The following is an 18,225-nucleotide window of genomic DNA, read 5'->3' on the forward strand; positions in this document are numbered from 1 at the left end:
GTTGAGGAGCCCATCGGTCAAGTCTTCGGTGTCATGGAGCAGCAAGTCAACATAGCATTTGAGATCTGCAACGACTGGGCAACACAGAGTTAGTCGTATATCGCCGAACTACAAAGAGCACTTCCAGATTACTCACCAGGGGATAGTTCAGGACCGATAAGATTCGTGAGCAAAGTCTCGAGTTGATTATTGGGGTCGTAGTTGCCGAGGCCCTTGTCTGTGCGCACCGGAGCTTAGATAGTGAGTTGATTGAGAAGGACCTTATTGATGTTGATCAGGCTCGTCACACAGTCATGTTTGATAGTCGTTGAGATCACTGACCAAATGCAAACACGGCCAAGGTCACATTCGCCACCAGATCGTCGCAACCGTTTAGGCTAGATAAATTATCGCCAGTAACGACCGCAGTGGCAGCATGACGATAGGCGGGAAGAGAAAAAGACAATGGTGCGCAACGCGAACTGGAAAATTTGGGCAGGTATGATGAATGTGCTTTGAAGCGTACGGGCAAGAAAAAAGATATATTGCGGGTAGCTCTTAGACGGAAGAGAACAATGAAGATAAAGGGAAGGAAACGCAGATGCTCGTGTCAGTAACTGGGAAACCTGGATGCGTTCAAGAAATGTCCCATTACGCGCCTCAGTCAGTATTTGGTAAATCATGTGATCGAAAATGTGGGTGCGACAATTATCTAACCGTAATCTAGCAGTGGAAATAATTGAACGCGCAATAAGTAATATCAAGATAATCTTGATAGCAGAACCACAAGTCCTAAACAAGAACGGTAATAATAGAATCAGAAAAAGTCCCGAGAGAGGCTTGTTGACTCTATCTAGAGCAAGAGAAGGTCCAGACATACATAGCAAATGAAGGTATGGATAAAAGATTGGATGGTTCCTCAATGTTCGAAGATGTATATAAAATTTCTCACAAGGCGATGCACGTCTTCCCATCGGTAGAGCGAGTGTAACCAGGGACGCAAGTATAAACTGTAATTTTCTATCAGACGGATATACAAGATCCACGAAATGATCACCACCTTGGCATTGCTTATTTTCGCAAGCAACGTTCCAGGCCCCAACAATCGTAGTGCAATCCTCACCTTGTCCCAGACTGGGACATCCACCGCATGCCTCAAGGTCACTGGACGTATCAATGCACTCATAGTCGCCAGTGCCGGTCAAACCAGGGATGGGACAGGCATCCAAACCAAACGGACAAAGGGAGGCTGAGCGAGACTTGTGAATATCGCGTTTACGATGACCCCCGTAATAGCCGGATGGATGCGATGATGGCGGGCTGGTAGGGGTGGGTTGGGGCAGGCAAACGTGCGGTTCCTGACACCAATCCCAGCCCGATGGACACTGAGGAGGCGGTTGGTTCTGGCTGGGTGGTTGGGAAGGAACACAACATCCGTTGTCGTTGCTCCAGTAATGTGTCGATGGAGGACAATCAGTACCCTTTGGAGGGCTCGGTTTAGAAGGAGGCCCGCCTATGGGCAGACAGCAGCTTGTGTCCTCGTACCTAGAAGAGTGAATAAGCCCATATCCACCAGATGAGCACACCAAATTACGCACCAGAATTCACTCTTGGAGCAACTACTGCTACCCCCAGAACCGCTATCAGAGGAGACAAGGGGTAGCGCCATTACAATCAAAACAAGCTGAATAATGAATTGCATGCTAGTAAAGGACGTCAGTAAAGAGCGGGAAGTAATATCTGTGTCTGGGATTTCTAAGGATGGGAGTCGAAGAGGAGAAAAAATAACAAGAGCGCGAAGAACCATCTCTTAAGTACCATCGGGATTCTATCACCATCACGGGAACCTGTCGTCTTTCCCATCTCTTTGTCATACACATAGTTCAATGTGACCAAGCCTCTTCACTGTTCATCACTAGATCAGTACATGCGCACAATTTTACCTCTAGCACATGTTTCAAAACCAAAATGCTTCCAGAAAAGCAATCAGGAAAATCATCCTACAGAACAGTGTGTGTTAAGAGACACCGCAAGCGCCGGAGTGCAAACATTCTGAAAGCTTGGTGCGTGAAACAGGTGCCGGCAAAAGAAGCACGTCTGGATTTGAGCAACGTCCACGCCGGCAACAAACGTGCCTGTTCCACCTAAAAAATATTGGAATGACAGGGCAAATGTAGTAGAAATACACCTTGGAACACTTCGAACATTACTTTCATCATTTTAGGACACTTGATATTGGTATAGCGGTGTTAAGACAGGTAGAAAGAACTCTTTATATTGACGACGACTATGAAGGAACCAATGAGTACCTTACGACGGGACCAACAGCAAACATACCTCAAGACACTCCTCCGGTCTTTTGGTAAGCCCGCGTCGCAAAATACCGCACATCTGCATCTTGATCATTTTTCAATTGTTCTAAAGCAGGCAGTATTCTCAGAACCAGCAAGCGACCTTCGGGTGTACCGCTGTATGTCGCGGCCAAAACTTCCAGCGCCTTCGCGACATTGAAGCGGATATTTGGTATGGCGTCTGTGGCAAGTTGCAGGAGAGGATCAATGATCTCTGCCTGTACTATTTCCAAACTCAGAGAGGGCGAGATGATCTACAACGTCATGAGCCAGCAGTTGGTGGAGTGATGGCACAGACGCACTGTAATTGCCTGAACTGTTGTCATTCTGAACAGGTAGTTGGGGTGCTGCCCCATACCCATCACTCTTGGTACGATGGCAACCTTCGCCCACTCCAAGCCGAAGACCTCGATCAACTTCTTGAGGTTAACGGTAGCAGACTCCCGTATGCTGAAAACCGTGTCTCCAAGCCAAGACATGCAAAGATTTCCCAACTGCTCGTCAAAGAAAGGCTTCCCTAACTGTTTCGCGAGTAGAGGGATGTATTCAATGATAGCCTGGCGTACCCGCCACGACTTGTCTTCGGCCAGCTCAACGATAGCAGGAAGAAGGTTTTCGGAGAGAAGCTCAATGCCGATAACTAGAAGCACCCGTCAACGAGCAATCTGAATGACAAGCAAAATGACTTGCCGGTATTGACGGTTTCTAATTTGCTTATGACATTCAATCTCACGTCAGGGAAGTCGTCTTTTAGTAATTGAAGGAAAAGAGGAAGTAGGTGTTCGATCGTGGATTCACGTCCCAGCAATGGTGCCAACCCGCTGATTTGGTTGGCAAGAGCGGCACGGACATGCTGCGAAGAATCTTGAGACATGTCACGGACGCATGGTATGATACGGGCCAAAATGACTTCTTTGTCAAGGAGCTTTGAGAAACCTACGCAACATGTTAAGAAGTATATTTCTTAGGAGTTCAAATAAGGGCAAGGTACCTGGAATTTGACCAGCGGCCGCCGTTCGGACTTCTGCTTCGTTATCCTTAAGCAACTGTACAAACTGTCCAATCAATTCCTCTCTAACGATTTCAACACCAACAGCTTCCGCAAGCTGCCAATCCAGATGAGCAACAGTAAGAAAGATTTAAAACAATGCCACATACCTCGTTGAAATGATTAGCTGCCATGTACCGAACCCTCCAACTTTTGTCTCCTATGCTATGCCTGATTTGCTTTAAAAGCTGTTCTTTGACTTCGGCCGGGGACATTCTCTGAGCGATAACAATGAGATCTTCGACAGTCAACAGCCTAACGGAGTCCTGGTCATCAGACTGAAGCCTGCGGTATATCGGTAGTCCATCGGTGAGAATATGCGGCGTAGAGAAGTGGGTCAAAAGTGGCTACAGCAGGAAAATCAGAACCAGCCAGTCTATGTGAGTAGGAACCATTACTTACTCCAAGCCACTTTGCTGCTGCCCGACGAACCATAGGCGTGTCGTCTGAACCTAGAGCAGCAAACCCCTTCCGCAACTCCTCTTGGATAGCAGGAGAAACTTTGGCGTAAACCGCAGGATACAAGGCAGCAGATGATGTTCTGGATGTGAACCACTCGCCATGCGATAGACGTTTCAGAAGAGGGATGTAGTACTCTTCCAACTGGGACGGCGAAAGGACTGCTGCAATCTTGGTGATCGACTCTGCCGCCTTTGCATTGGTAGAAGAACTATCAGCATAAAAAAAACTTGGTTGAGGATGAGTATACAACTCACCTTGTCTCGAACCAAAGTTTCCTCTACAGCGGATAGATTCTCCAGCGCCCCCAGAAGCACATGGGCATACTCTTTGCCACCGATGTAATCTTCAAACGTCCCAAGCTCCTCTGCAAGGGCAAGGAGGACCTCGTCCTCATCGTCGACCGAATCTTGAAGGAAAGGAACGAGTTCCTCTCGCGCGCGATCAGGGCCTAATGCTAGTGCAATTGTCGGAATGCTATGGATGGCATTTAAACGCAGTTGCACATCTTCTGAGCGCAGTTCGTCCATAAGAATCGCAATCGGTGCGATCTGAGGACGTGATTAGAGAACATGTCAAAGTCATACTCATCGGAGAGACATACATCTTCAGTAGGGAAATTGGGATCCATGTTGGTGCTCCAGTTCGGGGATAGTTCGTATTATTATCGCGCAGTTATCGGGAAATGTTGCTTCTTGTAGACGATGATGGTGGTAAGAAAGAAAATACTGCTGGGTTGATCGTGTGTAGAGGCAAACGAAGGTCAACCAAATCCAGCGGACAGCTCGGGCCACATGGCGACACTTGCCTTTCTTGTATGGTGTCAATATTTAGCATAGCCCATCAATTTACGCGCGTTCTGAACATTTGTGACTTCCAAATGGTACTTCAATGTGTACGGAAATTCTGGTATATAGCTAGCGTAGATACATTACTGAATAATTTAAATTCTCCTAACAGAAGACTATCCATTCCCTCCTACCTACCACAATGTATCTGTAAATTCAGCATGTTAGCACAAAAAAAAGACGAAATGAACTAACCTAGACCAAGATGTTGCGACCAAGATGGGGAAATTCTTCACAAAGAAGAAAGAAAAACCAAAAATTGTGCGGAAACCACTGGAACAGTGGACATCTTTGAGACCGTACGGTGTGCGATCCCAAAGACCCGCGAGGTAGAAGGCCAACCGGGCGGGGCCACGGTTGTCTTTTGGGATAAGCGCCAAGCGCTGAAGACACGGATAATAATCCGGATACACATGATATGAACATCACGGGAGAGTACCCGTCACTGAGACGGTCACATGTAGTTCCCGACTTGGATAGTCGGACCCAAATTCAGGCATGATAACAAGCGATAATATGCATTGTTGTTGCAATGGAGGGCGGTGCCCCGATATAGAACAGACGTATCGTCCACAACACTGAGAACAGCCACGCAGCCAGAGACCTCGAGGCACAAGGAACTGCGCATGATGGCGCTGACGACTGGAACGACCAGCCTCGTACGCCATAGATCAGAGAGGGTGACTGCGAGCGTTCCAGCCAGCTTTTGACACCACAAGGTGCACTAGTACAGGCATAATAGCCAGCAGACGGATCTGTTGGGCCTCGACCAGGGTGCACACGACATGCACACAGGGCGTCGATAGGCCAAAGAGGTCCTCGTACACCCCGAAATCCCCTGGCAGCCCAACAGACCACACTCGGTCATGTTATCGGTATCGCGCGATAAGCGGTTTACAGCAGGATAGCAGAATCAGGGCGTGCAGTTTCCATGAATTACAGTGGCGGAGTGGTCCACTGGGATGCAGTCCAATAGGATCCAAGACAGGGTCAGTGAGCATGCGAAGCATGATAAAACATTTATCTTCGTAGACAAAGGATGACGACGGCCCCGACACAGAGCAGGAGGATAAGAAGACTGAAGCAAGCTTAGTCTCTCACCTAATGCCAATCGCTCGCGATGTCAAAAGATGTATGTTGCCCGAACTGCGCTGAGGCACAGAACGGCAAGGCTTGCCTTTGGCAGGGGACACTGAGCACACAAAGGCACAGGGCAAGCCGATAGAGCATAAGAGCTCCTCGTACTCAGCACATCAGAGTCCCAAAAGTCATCGGGTCGAGAGTAGCCTGGCCAACAAAAACTGCAGGAGCTCACGGGAGTCGACGTCGTCGTAGCTCGGAAGACCGTGAAACAGCGGGGAGTCATATAAATAGGAGGCTGACTTTAGGGCAGGCCGAACAGCAACGGACCGGAGTATATGACGCAAGACGGTAGGGGCACTACTAGTACTTTGATAACGATGCCCGTGCAGCTTACATCGGGAAAATTGGTCCTGTCCCATTCCAAGGTGTGCCTTTGTCTAGATGATCTTTAACAGTATTCTGACCTCGACGGCACCAGGGGGCCCTTGTCGAAATACTTCTCTATGGCGCCAGTGTCATCTCATGGAAGTCCGGAACGAAACGCAACCCAGAGCTTTCCGAACGTCTGTTCGTATCGAATAAGGCAGCAGTAGATGGTAGCAAGCCCGTGCGCGGAGGTATCCCAGTCGTTTTCCCGTGTTTCGGGCCTCCAACACATCCAGACCATACTCGTTTGAATCAGCATGGTTTTGCCCGACATTCCGTTTGGAGTTGGGACGGAACATCGATTGATGAGAAGGACGCTGTTTCTATCAAACTCAGTGAGTATGCGGCGAGTTGGATCATATTCTGAGAATCGGTACTTACACTGTCGTAAGCATTGCGACCAACAGAAACAATCCCAACAGTCTATAGCAAGCCGTTCCTATTGACATACGTGGTGACGCTGTCGGAATTCGACTTGAAGACAGACCTTCATGTTCAGAATACTTCCTTCGCCGATAACTTAGAGTTCCATACTCTGTTCCACAACTACATCCGGGCTCCATCGACCGACGTGCTTGTCGGTCCCCTTCAAAATTTTACATATTACGATAAAACGGAATCAACGGAGGCAGGTAAATCGAGGCCAAAGGTGGAAGCCAGGGCAGGGGTAGATGTCAAGAAGTTCACGGACTCGGTGTACGAGAACACGAATGGGAAGTATGAGGTGATATGGCCTGGTGGCGGGTTAGACATCACGGCAAGTAATCTCAAGGATGTGGTGGTCTGGAATCCTCAAGAGACTGGTCGGAAAATTGGTGACATGGAGGAAAATGGATGGTAAGTCGACGCGTCCCACTATGAAAAGCACGTCTAACGGAGTCGTGACAGGGAAAATTTTGTTTGTGTTGAGCCAGGCTATATTCGAGGATTTGTCAATTTGGAACCCGGTGGATTGTGGACTGGCGGGCAAACACTCAGTGTCGTACACGAAGAGCGGCGTTTGACATACCTGTGAATTTGAAATTTGTATACTACCTTGCGATGACGTCATCCATTCTGGCTCTCCTTGTTACTACCATGTTCTCTCGTCTGGCATCCACCTGCACTCTTCGGCAAGCATCGCACAGTGCAGCACGTCCCTTCAAGCGCTCATTCCATAATACACAACCAGCGTTGTCCCCATCGACCATCAGCGCCCTGCCTAGGTCGTGCCCGGTTTGCCATCAGCCTCTTCCGTCCTCTCTGCCTGCCTGCTCAAACTGCGGCTCAATAACAAATATACCCTCTGATATCAACTACTATCATGTCCTTGGCTTTGAATATAACCCGTCACAGTTTCACGTGGACCAAGGCTTACTACGAAGTCATTTTCGGCACGCACAGATTGCATGTCATCCAGATGCATGGACGTCCAAGGGTCAAGTATGCTTTGTACATCATTATATTAACCGTGTCTCACACACTGCAGGGAAAGACCGACATTGCGCAGCTTCTTTCTTCGCAAGTAAATGAGGCCTATCAGACATTACGAGATCCATTGTCGCGACTACACTATCTGCTCACCCTCAACGATGCACCAATGGAAGAGACAGACAAGTTGGAAGATATGGAATTTCTATCAGAAATAATGTTAGCGCGAGACACTATTGACGATGCTGAAGATAAAGCCGAAGTACTGCAGGTGGCTGATGAGACCCGAGGTTTGTTTGAAGCAATACCGTACCGCACAATAACTGATGATTCGTCCAGAAAAACTGAAGACCTCGTTCAAAGAGATTTCCAGGCTGGTTGAAAGAGGAGATTGGTCTGCGGCAAAACAAGCAGGACTACGGCTCAAATATCTACGAGGGGTAGAGAAAGCGGCAGAAGAATGGTTGCGAGATAGATAAGTAAGATAAAAGATAAGATTAGATCAAAAAGGATAAGAATTTCGGCAGATCCCGGTAATTTTTGGGTACAATTTGCATCTCACCTCGACGCTCCAATGCGTCTGTCCACTGTAGTGTGGTGCAGGCGCCGCCTCACCACACGATCATTTCGTTCCACAACACCATTGCTGTGTCCGTCATTACTACCCGTGTCGTCGCCGTCGTCGTCCTACTCGACGTCGGCAGCATTCAAACGCTTCAATGCACAACAACATCGCCTGCCTCCACAGAACGACTCCAGGCGCCCCAATACATCACAAAGGGACAGCGATGCTAATTTATTTCGGCGTCGTGCGCCTACACCTCAGCCTGTCTCTCCCGCCGTCGTTTCTCCCCGGTTCCATATTCCTGGCATGAAAGATACTCGTCGCCTATATCCTCCTGCCTTACCAACCAGCAAACATGCAAAAGGAATCGCCTTCACCACTCTGCACGACATGAACTACATTAAAAATACTTACGGCTCAAATCCTCTGGCGCAACCATCGGCGAATCACGTTGACGACCCTAAGAACGCAGTCCACAACCTCGCCGCCCTTTATGGTGAAAAACCTGAATATGTTCGAGAAAACGGCAAGTACAATCGCCAATTCCTATCAAGGTGCGATGTTTGTCCAATTCTTGAAGCGTCGCTCACGACGACCTAGAACAACTGTTACCCTTCCCTTCTTCAACCCACCAATAGTTGGTATTGGTGATGCCCCGTCCGTGAAAGGCTCGGACCGCCTTGCCAATCTATCTTTGGTATACCAGCTAAACAACCAGGGACTGGTGAGTCGCGTTCCTTCTTCTCAACCGTACATCTCTTATTTTTATTCAGTTCGATGCCAAACCCTCTTCTCAACCTACTACGGTCACACTTTCTGACAATTCTATCCTGGACCTCCATCTTGCCACGGAATTCCTTGATTATTATTGCCGCAAATTCCATTTCCAGTCTGCAGATATTCAGTATACCTCTCATGGCAATGTCTGGGAGTCTATCATGTCTATCAACGGGCGCAAAGTCGGTGTTGGCGTTGGCCGAACCAAAAAGGATTGTACACAAGCTGTCTATATGGATGTAGTGCAGTATCTCGAAAAGTGCGACCCCGACCTTTGGAAGGAGTTCGTCGAGAAGCACAAAACGGGTGACCACCTAGGTGACGGACCAAATGTCCCATTCTACATGAATAGGGACTTGAGCGACGACATTCGCGATCTTTGCGTTGATCTAGAACGCAGTACGCTGTATCGGTCGAAGCCATCCGCCATCGCTGCCCCCATTGTTCCGGTCAATACAGGCTTTCAAAGTAGGGCCAGTTCCGACGACAAGTTGGCAGACAAATCCTATCTCTTGCAACAGCGTCGCAAACGTTACCTCGAGTCTCCCGAAACAGAACAGATTCGCGCTACACGGATGGCCCTTCCTTTACACCAGCGAGAAGAGGAGATTTTATCTACCGTTGCTGCTAATGACGTATGCGTCTTCATGGCCGCCACTGGTTCCGGTAAAACGACACAGATCCCCCAGATAATCCTAGATTCGTACATTGACCGAGGAGAAGGCGCAAAGTGTAATATTCTGTGCACACAGCCTAGAAGGTTAGCAGCTCTGGGCGTTGCAGACAGGGTTGCTACGGAAAGAGGAGAGACGCTGGGAAAAACTGTAGGATATCAGGTCCGGTTTGAACACAAACTCCCTGAAAAGGACGGATCCATTACGTTCCTCACCATTGGAGTATTCTTGAGGAAGATGCAGTCCGTTCTCGCCGACCCCAACAACACTGATTTTGATCACATCACACACGTCCTTGTCGACGAAGTCCATGAGCGCGATGTCGATACTGATCTTCTCCTTGTCGTCCTTAAACGCCTTATCGCAGAGAGAAAGGCCAAGGGTCAGCCTATCAAGGTTGTCCTGATGAGCGCTACCATCGACCCCACACTTTTTCAGAATTACTTTCCCGACGACAATAATCAGGCTGCTAAAGCAATCAGTATACCTGGGCGCTCCTTCCCTGTCGAGAAGAAGTTTTTGGACGATTATCTACCAGCTCTCGCCGAAGGCGAGGAGCAATGGGTGTTGGGAGAACCTTCAGTCAAAAAGTTCTTGGCTAAGGAGAAAACATTTATGGCTCCGAAGTCTTCCCTCACAACCGAGGCAGAGCGGGACGAAGACATGGATATTCCTTTCCCTCTGATCGCTGCCGTTGTCTCGCAAATCCTTCAGACATCTAGCGAAGGTCATGTCCTTGTTTTTCTTCCCGGATGGGAGGAGATCAGTAAAGTCCAAAAATTGCTGACCACGGGAAGATGGGTCGTTGACTTCAGCGACTTTGAAATCCATCTTCTTCATTCCACAGTACCTCTTGAAGCACAACAAGCCGTGTTCAGGTCCCCCAGAAACCCAGACACCCGACGAGTTATTCTGACAACGAACATTGCCGAAACATCCGTAACAATCCCAGACGTAGTCTACGTAGTTGATTCTGCGAGGCTTAAAGAAAACCGCTACGATCCCGAGAGACACATGACCTCCCTTGTCACTTCCTGGATTGGATCATCCAATGTTAACCAACGTGCTGGACGTGCTGGACGACATCGGCCTGGGATGTATTATGGCATATTGAGTCGTGGCCACTGCGAAGCGCTGAATACTTACCAGACGGTTGAGATGGCGCGTGTCGACTTGACAAATGTCGTTATGCATGTCAAGGCCCTCAATTTCCCCAATATGGATGTTAAGTCTGTCCTTGGTGCCACCATAGAGCCCCCAGATTCCCAACGCATTGATATTGCATTAGAGGCTCTTAGAGTCGCAGGTGCTCTGGATGCAGAGGAGAATCTGACGGCATTGGGTCGAATTCTCTTGCAGATACCGGTGGATGTCCATGTTGGCCGCCTTGTTTTATACGGCAGCTTCTTCCGCTGTCTCGATGACGCCTTGACTCTAGCTGCCATCCTGAGCAGTCGTGACCCATGGCTAGCACCCATGATGATGAAAGCTGAGGCGAGGAAGGCAAAGGCCTCCTGGCTACCTCCTGATTTCCGATCGGATATACTCGCAACCTGGCAGGCGTATAATGCCTGGAATAAAATGATGTCGGAACGTCGCTATATGGAGGCCTCCCAGTTCTGCCAAGACAACTTCCTTTCGAGGTTGACTCTACTGAGTATGCAGAAACTTCGCTCACAAATCCTTAGCTCGCTTCGACAAGCTGGTGTATTGAGAGTCACTGCTCAAGGCCCCGTGCGTGCCTACGCTGATGAGCTACCTCCAGAACTCAACGAACATCGTGGTTCACTTCCCATTCTGGCGGCTTTGATCACCGTGGCCTCACAGCCCAAATTTGCCCTAGGCTTTGCTCCAACTGCTCTTCGTACGCGTCGGGACAAGGTACTCGCATCCATTTTTCCTCTTCTTCGTAGTTTTCTGATGGTTACAAACATTACAGAAAGTAATGATGCAACCAAATAGCATACACAACGACAAGAGTAATTTTTATAGAGGACCCAAACAGATCTTTGCGTTTTTGGAGAAGCGCTCGTCGACCGACGGGGCGACATTCCTTTCCATGGCAACGGAACTCAACTATGCCACATACATTCTCTTTGGAGCACACACGCTGGAGATCACTCGGAACGCTCTTCGTTGTGACGACTGGATACCCATGATTGGAGATCTCTCTGCGTTGGAGGATCTCATGAGGCTGAAGAGGCTGCTGGATGGGTGTATGCTTCGGGTCTTTTCGGGTCTTGTCTTGGGTGGCCGTCATGGTAGAGCAAACGTGCGGCAGTCTGAGGGTGAGGACGAGGATGAGGCAGAGGAGGCTATCCGTTCTCTGTCCCAGGAGGAGACTCAGGAGCTGACATTCCTAAGTCGGGACGTTGTCAAAATACTGACAAAGTATCATGCTGACAGGCAAGACTTCAATAACAGTTACAGAGGACGATCGTCGTTAACCTCATAGACACATATTATGTTATCAAATTTTAGTACATTATAAGATCCCACTGCTATCAATCACACCTTATGGCACCACGCATTCTACAATACTACGACACGGTGAAGACGAGCGGACGTTTTTCGTGGATGTATGCGACCTATCGCTCCGCTGGAGAATCAGGGGTTACTGGAATACTTGGATCAACAGACGTTCGCCCTTTCCAGAACCCAGTATCAGGTCCGTTCATTATAAACGCGAGGGTCCATCGTGAAAGACCACGTAAGGAATCTGTTCGATGGATAGCGGTAGCAACGAGTGACGAGAAAGAGAGGACAAACACGAGGCTAGATTTTTTTTTTTATACTTCAGCCAAAGTATCGACCATAAGAAGAATGCAAAAAAACGAACCGCTCAGCTGCAAGAACACCTCGATTGCCGCTTTTAATCCACGCGTCCGGCAGGATTGTTCTAATTGCCCGAGGCAAGACATAAAGCGTCATCTCTCCTCTTCTACGGCCGTTTTCTATCCAGATACTGCTTCCGCATGACAAGCAACCAGCCAAGATACAACCATACGGTCCGTCCCAGAAATCATGAGACACAGAGGAGAAAACGCGGGCCAAAAGGAGGGAACGGGTCAGACACACTGCATACCAATATGATGCGATAAAGGAAGTGAGAAAAGAGGCACTTCTGAGCGCGCTGATTAAAGTGGCAACGATATGATGGGGTCGAAGCAGCGATTTTGGACGTGTCAGTAGGACAGGGAAGAAATGTACCTACATAGAGAGGTCAGTCAAAGAAACGCGTTCAGAAAAATGGATACGAACTGGAAGATAGATTGCCATAGACTGAACAAGTGCTCTTGCTGCTCTGAGTCCCGCATTTGCTGTACAGCTTCCAGCCAAACCGATTTGTGATCCCACACCTCCGTGTACAAGTTCGCATGGGAGGCCACCTACTCCGGAGCGACCGGTCACGCCCAATTCATTCCAGATGATATCGGCTTTCTGACCGCCAACCGAGGGTAGTACAGATGGGCTTCCCCAAGCACCGGGGAAACCAAGATCATTCGCATATGTCTCCAGTAGAGCAGGGAGTGAGGTATAACCTTGAGTATACGACCACTGGCCTTCATACATCAGCCTCAAGGCTCTGAGTAATCGGGCATCGACATTGGCGAGGGCACTGATCCATTTGACGTAGGACCGCGGCAGTCTGGCAATGGTGTTTAGCCAGCGAAGCTGAGAAGGAAACCCACATACCTATCCGGTTGGTAAAAGAAACACCACATGATTCTGGGATCGGGAAAACATTAACAAGGTGAACTTGATGACAATATAAATCCGCATACCTGGCACTACACGCCCAGAAAACGAGTGCATCAATCCTTGCAGTGAGTCTGCGCATATCGATCCTTACTCTCTGATGGTTCTCGTTCAGTGGGCGCTGCCTGAGTAGGTCTGGTCGATGCTCGACGTTGCTGGACCGTTCTCTGACACGGACACGAGAAGATCGCTTGTAAACGAAGGACTGTACGAGGGCATCAACAGCTCTGACGAAGAGCAGAAGAGTCAAGTCTAGAGTGCGTGAAGGCGTATTCTGGATATTGGAGCGTCTACGACCTTTTTGTAGAAGGAGTATACCGATTGCAGATGACAAGGCATATGAAACAAAGGTTTTCTGGGCGGATGTAAGGTTGGAATATGCAAGCTTTTCCTTTGCAATCTTGATGTACTTGCTGTCCGGCGAGGACTTTTTGTCAAAGCCGGCCCATAGATGCCTCACGGTTGCCCCAACACCCACGGAGAGTGTGACTGCAAAGGCGAATCCACCAAAACCCAGCTCTTGCCGTAGAAGTACCTTGAGGGCCTTCCTGTTGTATTTTGACGATGGCTTTGAGCGAAGGAAAGACGAAACGAAGGGGGTAAGAGCAGGTCCGAGCGAGAGTGAGATGGCAAGGATGTAGGTACGAAGGGTAATCTGTGCTGGATGGCTAGGATTCGAAAGGTGGAGTTCCTTTGCAGTCATGAAGAAGACTGGCGCAAAGCGCGAACGACATCATGGAAAGCACTAGCGGATACATGTGATATTCTATTATAATTAACGTCTTAACTTATTTACCGTGTTCATAACTCCAAAAATCAACCAAGCTATGTGCAGACTGTATCCCAGCGTTGGAAAAAAGTGACTCCAGCATTCCAGCATCTCTCAGCATGCTCATGAACTGCGCACGAGAGTCAGGATAGACAAAAGAGTTGCGGATATCGTCGCCCTGCATAACAACATGACTTCTTGAGTGTAACCACAAGGGAAGAATACCCACATATACTGCCAATAGATTGGAAATATCTTCATGAACAGGTATCTTATTCGGATCCTTCAGAGCAAGCCACCGTTTCCACAACTCCAGCTTCTTCGCGTCGCGACCAGCCATCTTCATCAGCTTGCAATACTCAACCCAGCGAGCATGCAGGTCATGCTTCAGCCATAGTTCATCAGCCTTCCCTTCGAGCAGCTCATCTGAAAGGTTCGATGACACGGAGGCCGATTGCAGTGTCGATCCCTCTGGTCTCGATGACCAGGCCGTTGTATTCCCATTGTCAACATCGTCCTCAATATTCTTCTTGGCCGTTTTCGCGGGACGCTTCATCAGTCTGATCCAACGACGTCGTCGCACGAAGCCACCGACCTCCGCCGTCCAATGCTTCTTCCGGAACATCCAGTTGTATTCAAACCCGTCATACTGCACCTGGCCTGAATCCGACTGCATGTCAACCATCCATTGCTTTGACACCCATTGCCAATTTCCGTCTGGTAGTGGATATTGTGTTAGTGAATAGTTTGGTTGTTCACTTCGTTTGTTAGAGGTTGAAGGAGCTGTGAAGGGATAGGGATCTCTGGGAAGGAGAGACCGTCGAGAATAGAACGGAAGAGAGAATAGTGTATAGCTGAAAGGCGTTCAGTATTCATAAATCGTACATAAAAGCGTGATTTACCCCCTTTGATTCTCGTACAGGACAGCCCATCTAAACTTGGTCTGGGTATCGTCAGCATCGACCCCAAATACTGGGAGACCTATTTCGACCTGGGTGTCGGGGTCGATGGCGGAGGAGGCGACATCCTCAGGCTCCTCGAACTGGCTCTCTTGTCGTTCATCGGTTTGCTCCTCGTGCTCCTCAGCTTGCTCTCGCGACCGTAGCTTGTGCGATGAAAAGAAATGACGCAGGTTAGGTACAGAAGAAATGATGGGAAAGCACGACTTTTTGACAAAGCGTTTCCTTGCAGCGTCAACAGCATGATAGTCGTCCATGGCCAAGCAAGCAGGCGGAGGGAGAGGATCAGCCATGGCACGTCAGAAAAGAGAGTGGCTATGTTGTCGGTTATGTTGTTAGTTATGCGAGGTTGATGAGTCGGACCGTGTTTCCGGTGGGGCTCTTCAGCTCTCTCTTCCCATGTTCGATACCATGTATCCCGCAGATTCTGTGGAGTTTTGCCCACATGAAAATTTGCAAGATATATTTGTTGTAGGGACGTACAAACTTGATCAGGGTGTAGCGGTTGAAGGCGGCGATGATGAACGCAGAAATTCTCAGCACAGACGAGGCCAGTGTCGAGTGTTCAGGATGGATGTCCAGTCAAATGGAACAGATTTGTAAGTTGGCAACAGTTACTATTAGCTCACTTAATGAGATAACTGTATTTCAAGCGAACAGATACAGTGCTTTGATCTACCTGCAGTACTTGACATGAAATGGCAAAACTATAGGTCTAATATATTTTTTCTCTATTCATTAGTTGCTCAGGTGCCATATGTCTCCCCAAAGTCCAGCTACATTGGGCATAGCTGACTCTGAGGGGAATATAACTCTTCATCAATGGCAAGAGGTAGGTGTTCTGTCCAAACTGGTAGTGAGGCCAGCCAGCTAAGATGAAGCATAGACTGGTTTACGGCAAATTCAAGCCATAAGAATTGCAGAGTCATCCACCATTCTGTGCCTGTCTCTTGATTGGTCGAATAGACAGACCCCTGGAACGTAAGTTTTTCTCTTCAGTTTTCGAAATGACACTCATGCCCTTCGTAGAAAGTTGGGCTCCCTGGTGGTGTCCCTCTCGGATGGATCGCTAAGTCTCCTGCGGCCAGAAAATGGCACAGGTCCTTTGTCAGTAGAGTCCTCTTGGCATGCTCATGATTATGAACCATGGATTGCTGCATGGAACTATTGGGACACGAACGTGGTGTTCTCCGGTAGGTTTTGTCACCATACTATTCACCATTCCCTTACTGTATATGCAGGAGGCGACGACCTACAGATGAAAGGATGGGACATCCGAGAAGATTTAGTGAAACCCATATTTGTCAACAAACGGTGGGTGCGGACGACCTCCTCCTACATGTCCCTTTTTGAGTATCGAACAGGTTTGACGCAGGAATAACAGCTATTCAGAGTCATCCCTACGTTGAAAACTTGATTGCTGTTGGAAGGCAAGTCCATTTTTCCAGTTTCATTAATTTACGTCAACAGGTTATAAGCAGTTATGACAATATTGTCCGCCTTTTCGACATTCGCAAGCCATCAGTCCCTATTAGCCAGATAGACGTTGGTGGAGGGGCCTGGCGAGTCAAATGGCATCCGTCATCAACTAGGAAAAACGATTTGCTCGTCGCCTGCATGCATGACGGATTTAAGATTGTTTCATTCAGTCATCTACTGTCTGATAACCCTCTTAATGTGAGCGCAGGAAATGGCAAAATTGTTAAGCGATTCGACGAACATGAATCACTTGCCTATGGCGTCGATTGGTCGTATGCTATGTCAGAGGGGGAGCACACGGTAATAGCAAGCTGTTCTTTCTATGATCACCTCTTACATACGTGGAGTGGATGATTATGTCGAATTCAAGTATGAGAAGCATCTAGCTTAATCTATGACAGAAATGTATAGCTGAAGCTATTATGCTCCAATCTCCGCCATCACTGGAACTGCGAACTTGGCAGCAGCTTCGTCAAACAACGTCTCCTTGAATGCGACATCTTTGACGAGGGGATGCAAAGGAATCGTAGCGAGAAGTTTTCTAAGAAGAGGAATAAATGTGACTGTCATTTAATTCAGTTTTCAAGAAGTAACCACGTACGTCCATGGCTCTTGTACCTGAAGCCCAGAAGCTACAACATAGGCAGCCAGTGCGTCAGCATCACCTTTTTGTTGGTCAAGAGATTCTTCAAGATCAGACTTCGCTTCTGACATCTCACCCCGCAAGATGCGCGTCACGCCTCGGGAGGTAAGGATATGCGGGGAAGACAGCGAAGGGTTACCAAGTTGTTCTGTGTAGAATGATAAGGGGTCGGAGTAGCTGTCCTTCCCTGTGACGAGGCTTATTGTTGATTCGATGAGCTGCAACAACAGGTCATCTTCGGCCCAACGTTTCGAGCGTTCGAACTCTTTCTTGGCGAGGTCAGAACGGTGGATGGCTAGGTATATTTGCACAATAACAGCAACACTGTTGAGCAAAGGTGGAGTCAGTGATGCGTGCATGGCCCTTTGAGGCCACGTACGCTTCAAGGTCTTCCGTCCCGATTCCCAGTGTTTCCAGAGCCTCTTCGACTTCTCCCGCCCTAGCGAAAGCAATACCAGCAAGTACACGGACAATAGATTTGTCCCTGTCGGTCCCTTCGATGTCGTCGCCTTCAATTTCCACCGATAGGTCTCGAAGCTCCTCCAATGCCGACTCCTTGTCCTCCGTCTCCTCCGTATCCACGTAGTGTGCAAGCGCTGTCACCGCTTTGATGGCTACATTCTCTGAGTCGGCTGGGAGTAGTTTTAAGGCGGATTTTGGGTCATTCAAAGCGATGTGGGCGCGAGCTTGATATAACAGTATTGGGATGAAATCCGAGGATTCTGCGTCCGGCAGAGACATGCCAATAAGAGTCTTGTAGGCGCCTGTCCAGGCATGAATAATACATATGGAGAAAATTGCAAGCTCCTACCGAGGATGAATTGTTGCTTGACATGGTACAGCTCGGAAGAATCCATGTTGACGATCGTGGCCAAAAGGTAAGCTTTACAACAAAGTGTGAGGTAATCACTTCCTTATAATCGTCCGACCCGGACAGCCAGCATTATATTCCAACATAAACCTAACACGCGCTGTACAATAACTTTATCAACCAGA

At 48.5% G+C, this 18,225-nt stretch overlaps 10 protein-coding genes across 10 annotated transcripts; 4 read left to right on the forward strand and 6 right to left on the reverse strand.

The window, feature by feature from the left end:
- Positions 1 to 532: 532 nt before the first annotated feature.
- On the reverse strand, positions 533 to 2,026 carry BT62DRAFT_517277 (uncharacterized protein). The gene is made up of 3 exons (XM_043181229.1): positions 1,578 to 2,026; positions 1,040 to 1,524; positions 533 to 989 (listed from the first exon to the last, which is right to left on the reverse strand). The coding sequence occupies exons 1-3, from the start codon at positions 1,784 to 1,786 to the stop codon at positions 928 to 930; spliced, it is 756 nt and encodes a 251-aa protein (XP_043044005.1). The 5' UTR covers positions 1,787 to 2,026; the 3' UTR covers positions 533 to 927.
- On the reverse strand, positions 2,027 to 4,618 carry BT62DRAFT_517764 (ARM repeat-containing protein). The gene is made up of 9 exons (XM_043181234.1): positions 4,442 to 4,618; positions 4,095 to 4,388; positions 3,781 to 4,029; positions 3,489 to 3,725; positions 3,322 to 3,436; positions 3,021 to 3,266; positions 2,633 to 2,970; positions 2,317 to 2,584; positions 2,027 to 2,266 (listed from the first exon to the last, which is right to left on the reverse strand). Exons 1-8 carry the CDS (start codon positions 4,466 to 4,468, stop codon positions 2,318 to 2,320), a joined length of 1,773 nt encoding a protein of 590 aa, XP_043044006.1. The 5' UTR covers positions 4,469 to 4,618; the 3' UTR covers positions 2,027 to 2,266; position 2,317.
- On the reverse strand, positions 4,502 to 5,695 carry BT62DRAFT_1001323 (uncharacterized protein; the record flags this gene model as incomplete). Its single annotated transcript, XM_043176724.1, has 5 exons — positions 4,502 to 4,565; positions 4,989 to 5,068; positions 5,158 to 5,369; positions 5,437 to 5,523; positions 5,584 to 5,695. 5 exons carry the CDS (start codon positions 5,693 to 5,695, stop codon positions 4,502 to 4,504), a joined length of 555 nt encoding a protein of 184 aa, XP_043044007.1.
- A 450-nt stretch (positions 5,696 to 6,145) lies between these two features.
- On the forward strand, positions 6,146 to 7,209 carry BT62DRAFT_978603 (galactose mutarotase-like protein; the record flags this gene model as incomplete). The annotated part of the gene is made up of 4 exons (XM_043189359.1): positions 6,146 to 6,193; positions 6,247 to 6,529; positions 6,587 to 7,031; positions 7,083 to 7,209. 4 exons carry the CDS (start codon positions 6,146 to 6,148, stop codon positions 7,207 to 7,209), a joined length of 903 nt encoding a protein of 300 aa, XP_043044008.1.
- BT62DRAFT_518448 (uncharacterized protein) lies at positions 6,972 to 8,154 on the forward strand. The gene is made up of 3 exons (XM_043181236.1): positions 6,972 to 7,031; positions 7,083 to 7,616; positions 7,663 to 8,154. Exons 2-3 carry the CDS (start codon positions 7,236 to 7,238, stop codon positions 7,984 to 7,986), a joined length of 705 nt encoding a protein of 234 aa, XP_043044009.1. The 5' UTR covers positions 6,972 to 7,031; positions 7,083 to 7,235; the 3' UTR covers positions 7,987 to 8,154.
- BT62DRAFT_927791 (P-loop containing nucleoside triphosphate hydrolase protein) lies at positions 8,154 to 12,346 on the forward strand. Its single transcript, XM_043185347.1, has 4 exons — positions 8,154 to 8,723; positions 8,770 to 8,893; positions 8,943 to 11,501; positions 11,560 to 12,346. Exons 1-4 carry the CDS (start codon positions 8,179 to 8,181, stop codon positions 12,073 to 12,075), a joined length of 3,744 nt encoding a protein of 1,247 aa, XP_043044010.1. The 5' UTR covers positions 8,154 to 8,178; the 3' UTR covers positions 12,076 to 12,346.
- BT62DRAFT_978605 (uncharacterized protein) lies at positions 12,209 to 14,082 on the reverse strand (the record flags this gene model as incomplete). The annotated part of the gene is made up of 5 exons (XM_043189360.1): positions 12,209 to 12,395; positions 12,460 to 12,830; positions 12,882 to 13,269; positions 13,317 to 13,349; positions 13,406 to 14,082. 5 exons carry the CDS (start codon positions 14,080 to 14,082, stop codon positions 12,209 to 12,211), a joined length of 1,656 nt encoding a protein of 551 aa, XP_043044011.1.
- Positions 14,083 to 14,093: 11 nt separating this feature from the next.
- BT62DRAFT_518427 (uncharacterized protein) lies at positions 14,094 to 15,439 on the reverse strand. Its single transcript, XM_043181235.1, has 3 exons — positions 15,051 to 15,439; positions 14,378 to 15,002; positions 14,094 to 14,326 (listed from the first exon to the last, which is right to left on the reverse strand). The coding sequence occupies exons 1-3, from the start codon at positions 15,398 to 15,400 to the stop codon at positions 14,168 to 14,170; spliced, it is 1,134 nt and encodes a 377-aa protein (XP_043044012.1). The 5' UTR covers positions 15,401 to 15,439; the 3' UTR covers positions 14,094 to 14,167.
- A 67-nt stretch (positions 15,440 to 15,506) lies between these two features.
- BT62DRAFT_1072578 (WD40 repeat-like protein) lies at positions 15,507 to 16,940 on the forward strand (the record flags this gene model as incomplete). Its single annotated transcript, XM_043178870.1, has 5 exons — positions 15,507 to 15,706; positions 16,074 to 16,088; positions 16,137 to 16,300; positions 16,349 to 16,421; positions 16,472 to 16,940. 5 exons carry the CDS (start codon positions 15,507 to 15,509, stop codon positions 16,938 to 16,940), a joined length of 921 nt encoding a protein of 306 aa, XP_043044013.1.
- BT62DRAFT_927793 (uncharacterized protein) lies at positions 16,919 to 18,098 on the reverse strand. Its single transcript, XM_043185348.1, has 4 exons — positions 18,041 to 18,098; positions 17,609 to 17,993; positions 17,188 to 17,553; positions 16,919 to 17,127 (listed from the first exon to the last, which is right to left on the reverse strand). Exons 1-4 carry the CDS (start codon positions 18,084 to 18,086, stop codon positions 17,007 to 17,009), a joined length of 918 nt encoding a protein of 305 aa, XP_043044014.1. The 5' UTR covers positions 18,087 to 18,098; the 3' UTR covers positions 16,919 to 17,006.
- Between the last annotated feature and the right edge of the window lie 127 nt (positions 18,099 to 18,225).

The sequence above is a fragment of the Guyanagaster necrorhizus genome (assembly GCF_019112545.1).
Source record: "Guyanagaster necrorhizus MCA 3950 unplaced genomic scaffold BT62scaffold_4, whole genome shotgun sequence".
In the NCBI taxonomy this organism is placed as follows: Eukaryota; Fungi; Basidiomycota; class Agaricomycetes; order Agaricales; family Physalacriaceae; genus Guyanagaster; species Guyanagaster necrorhizus.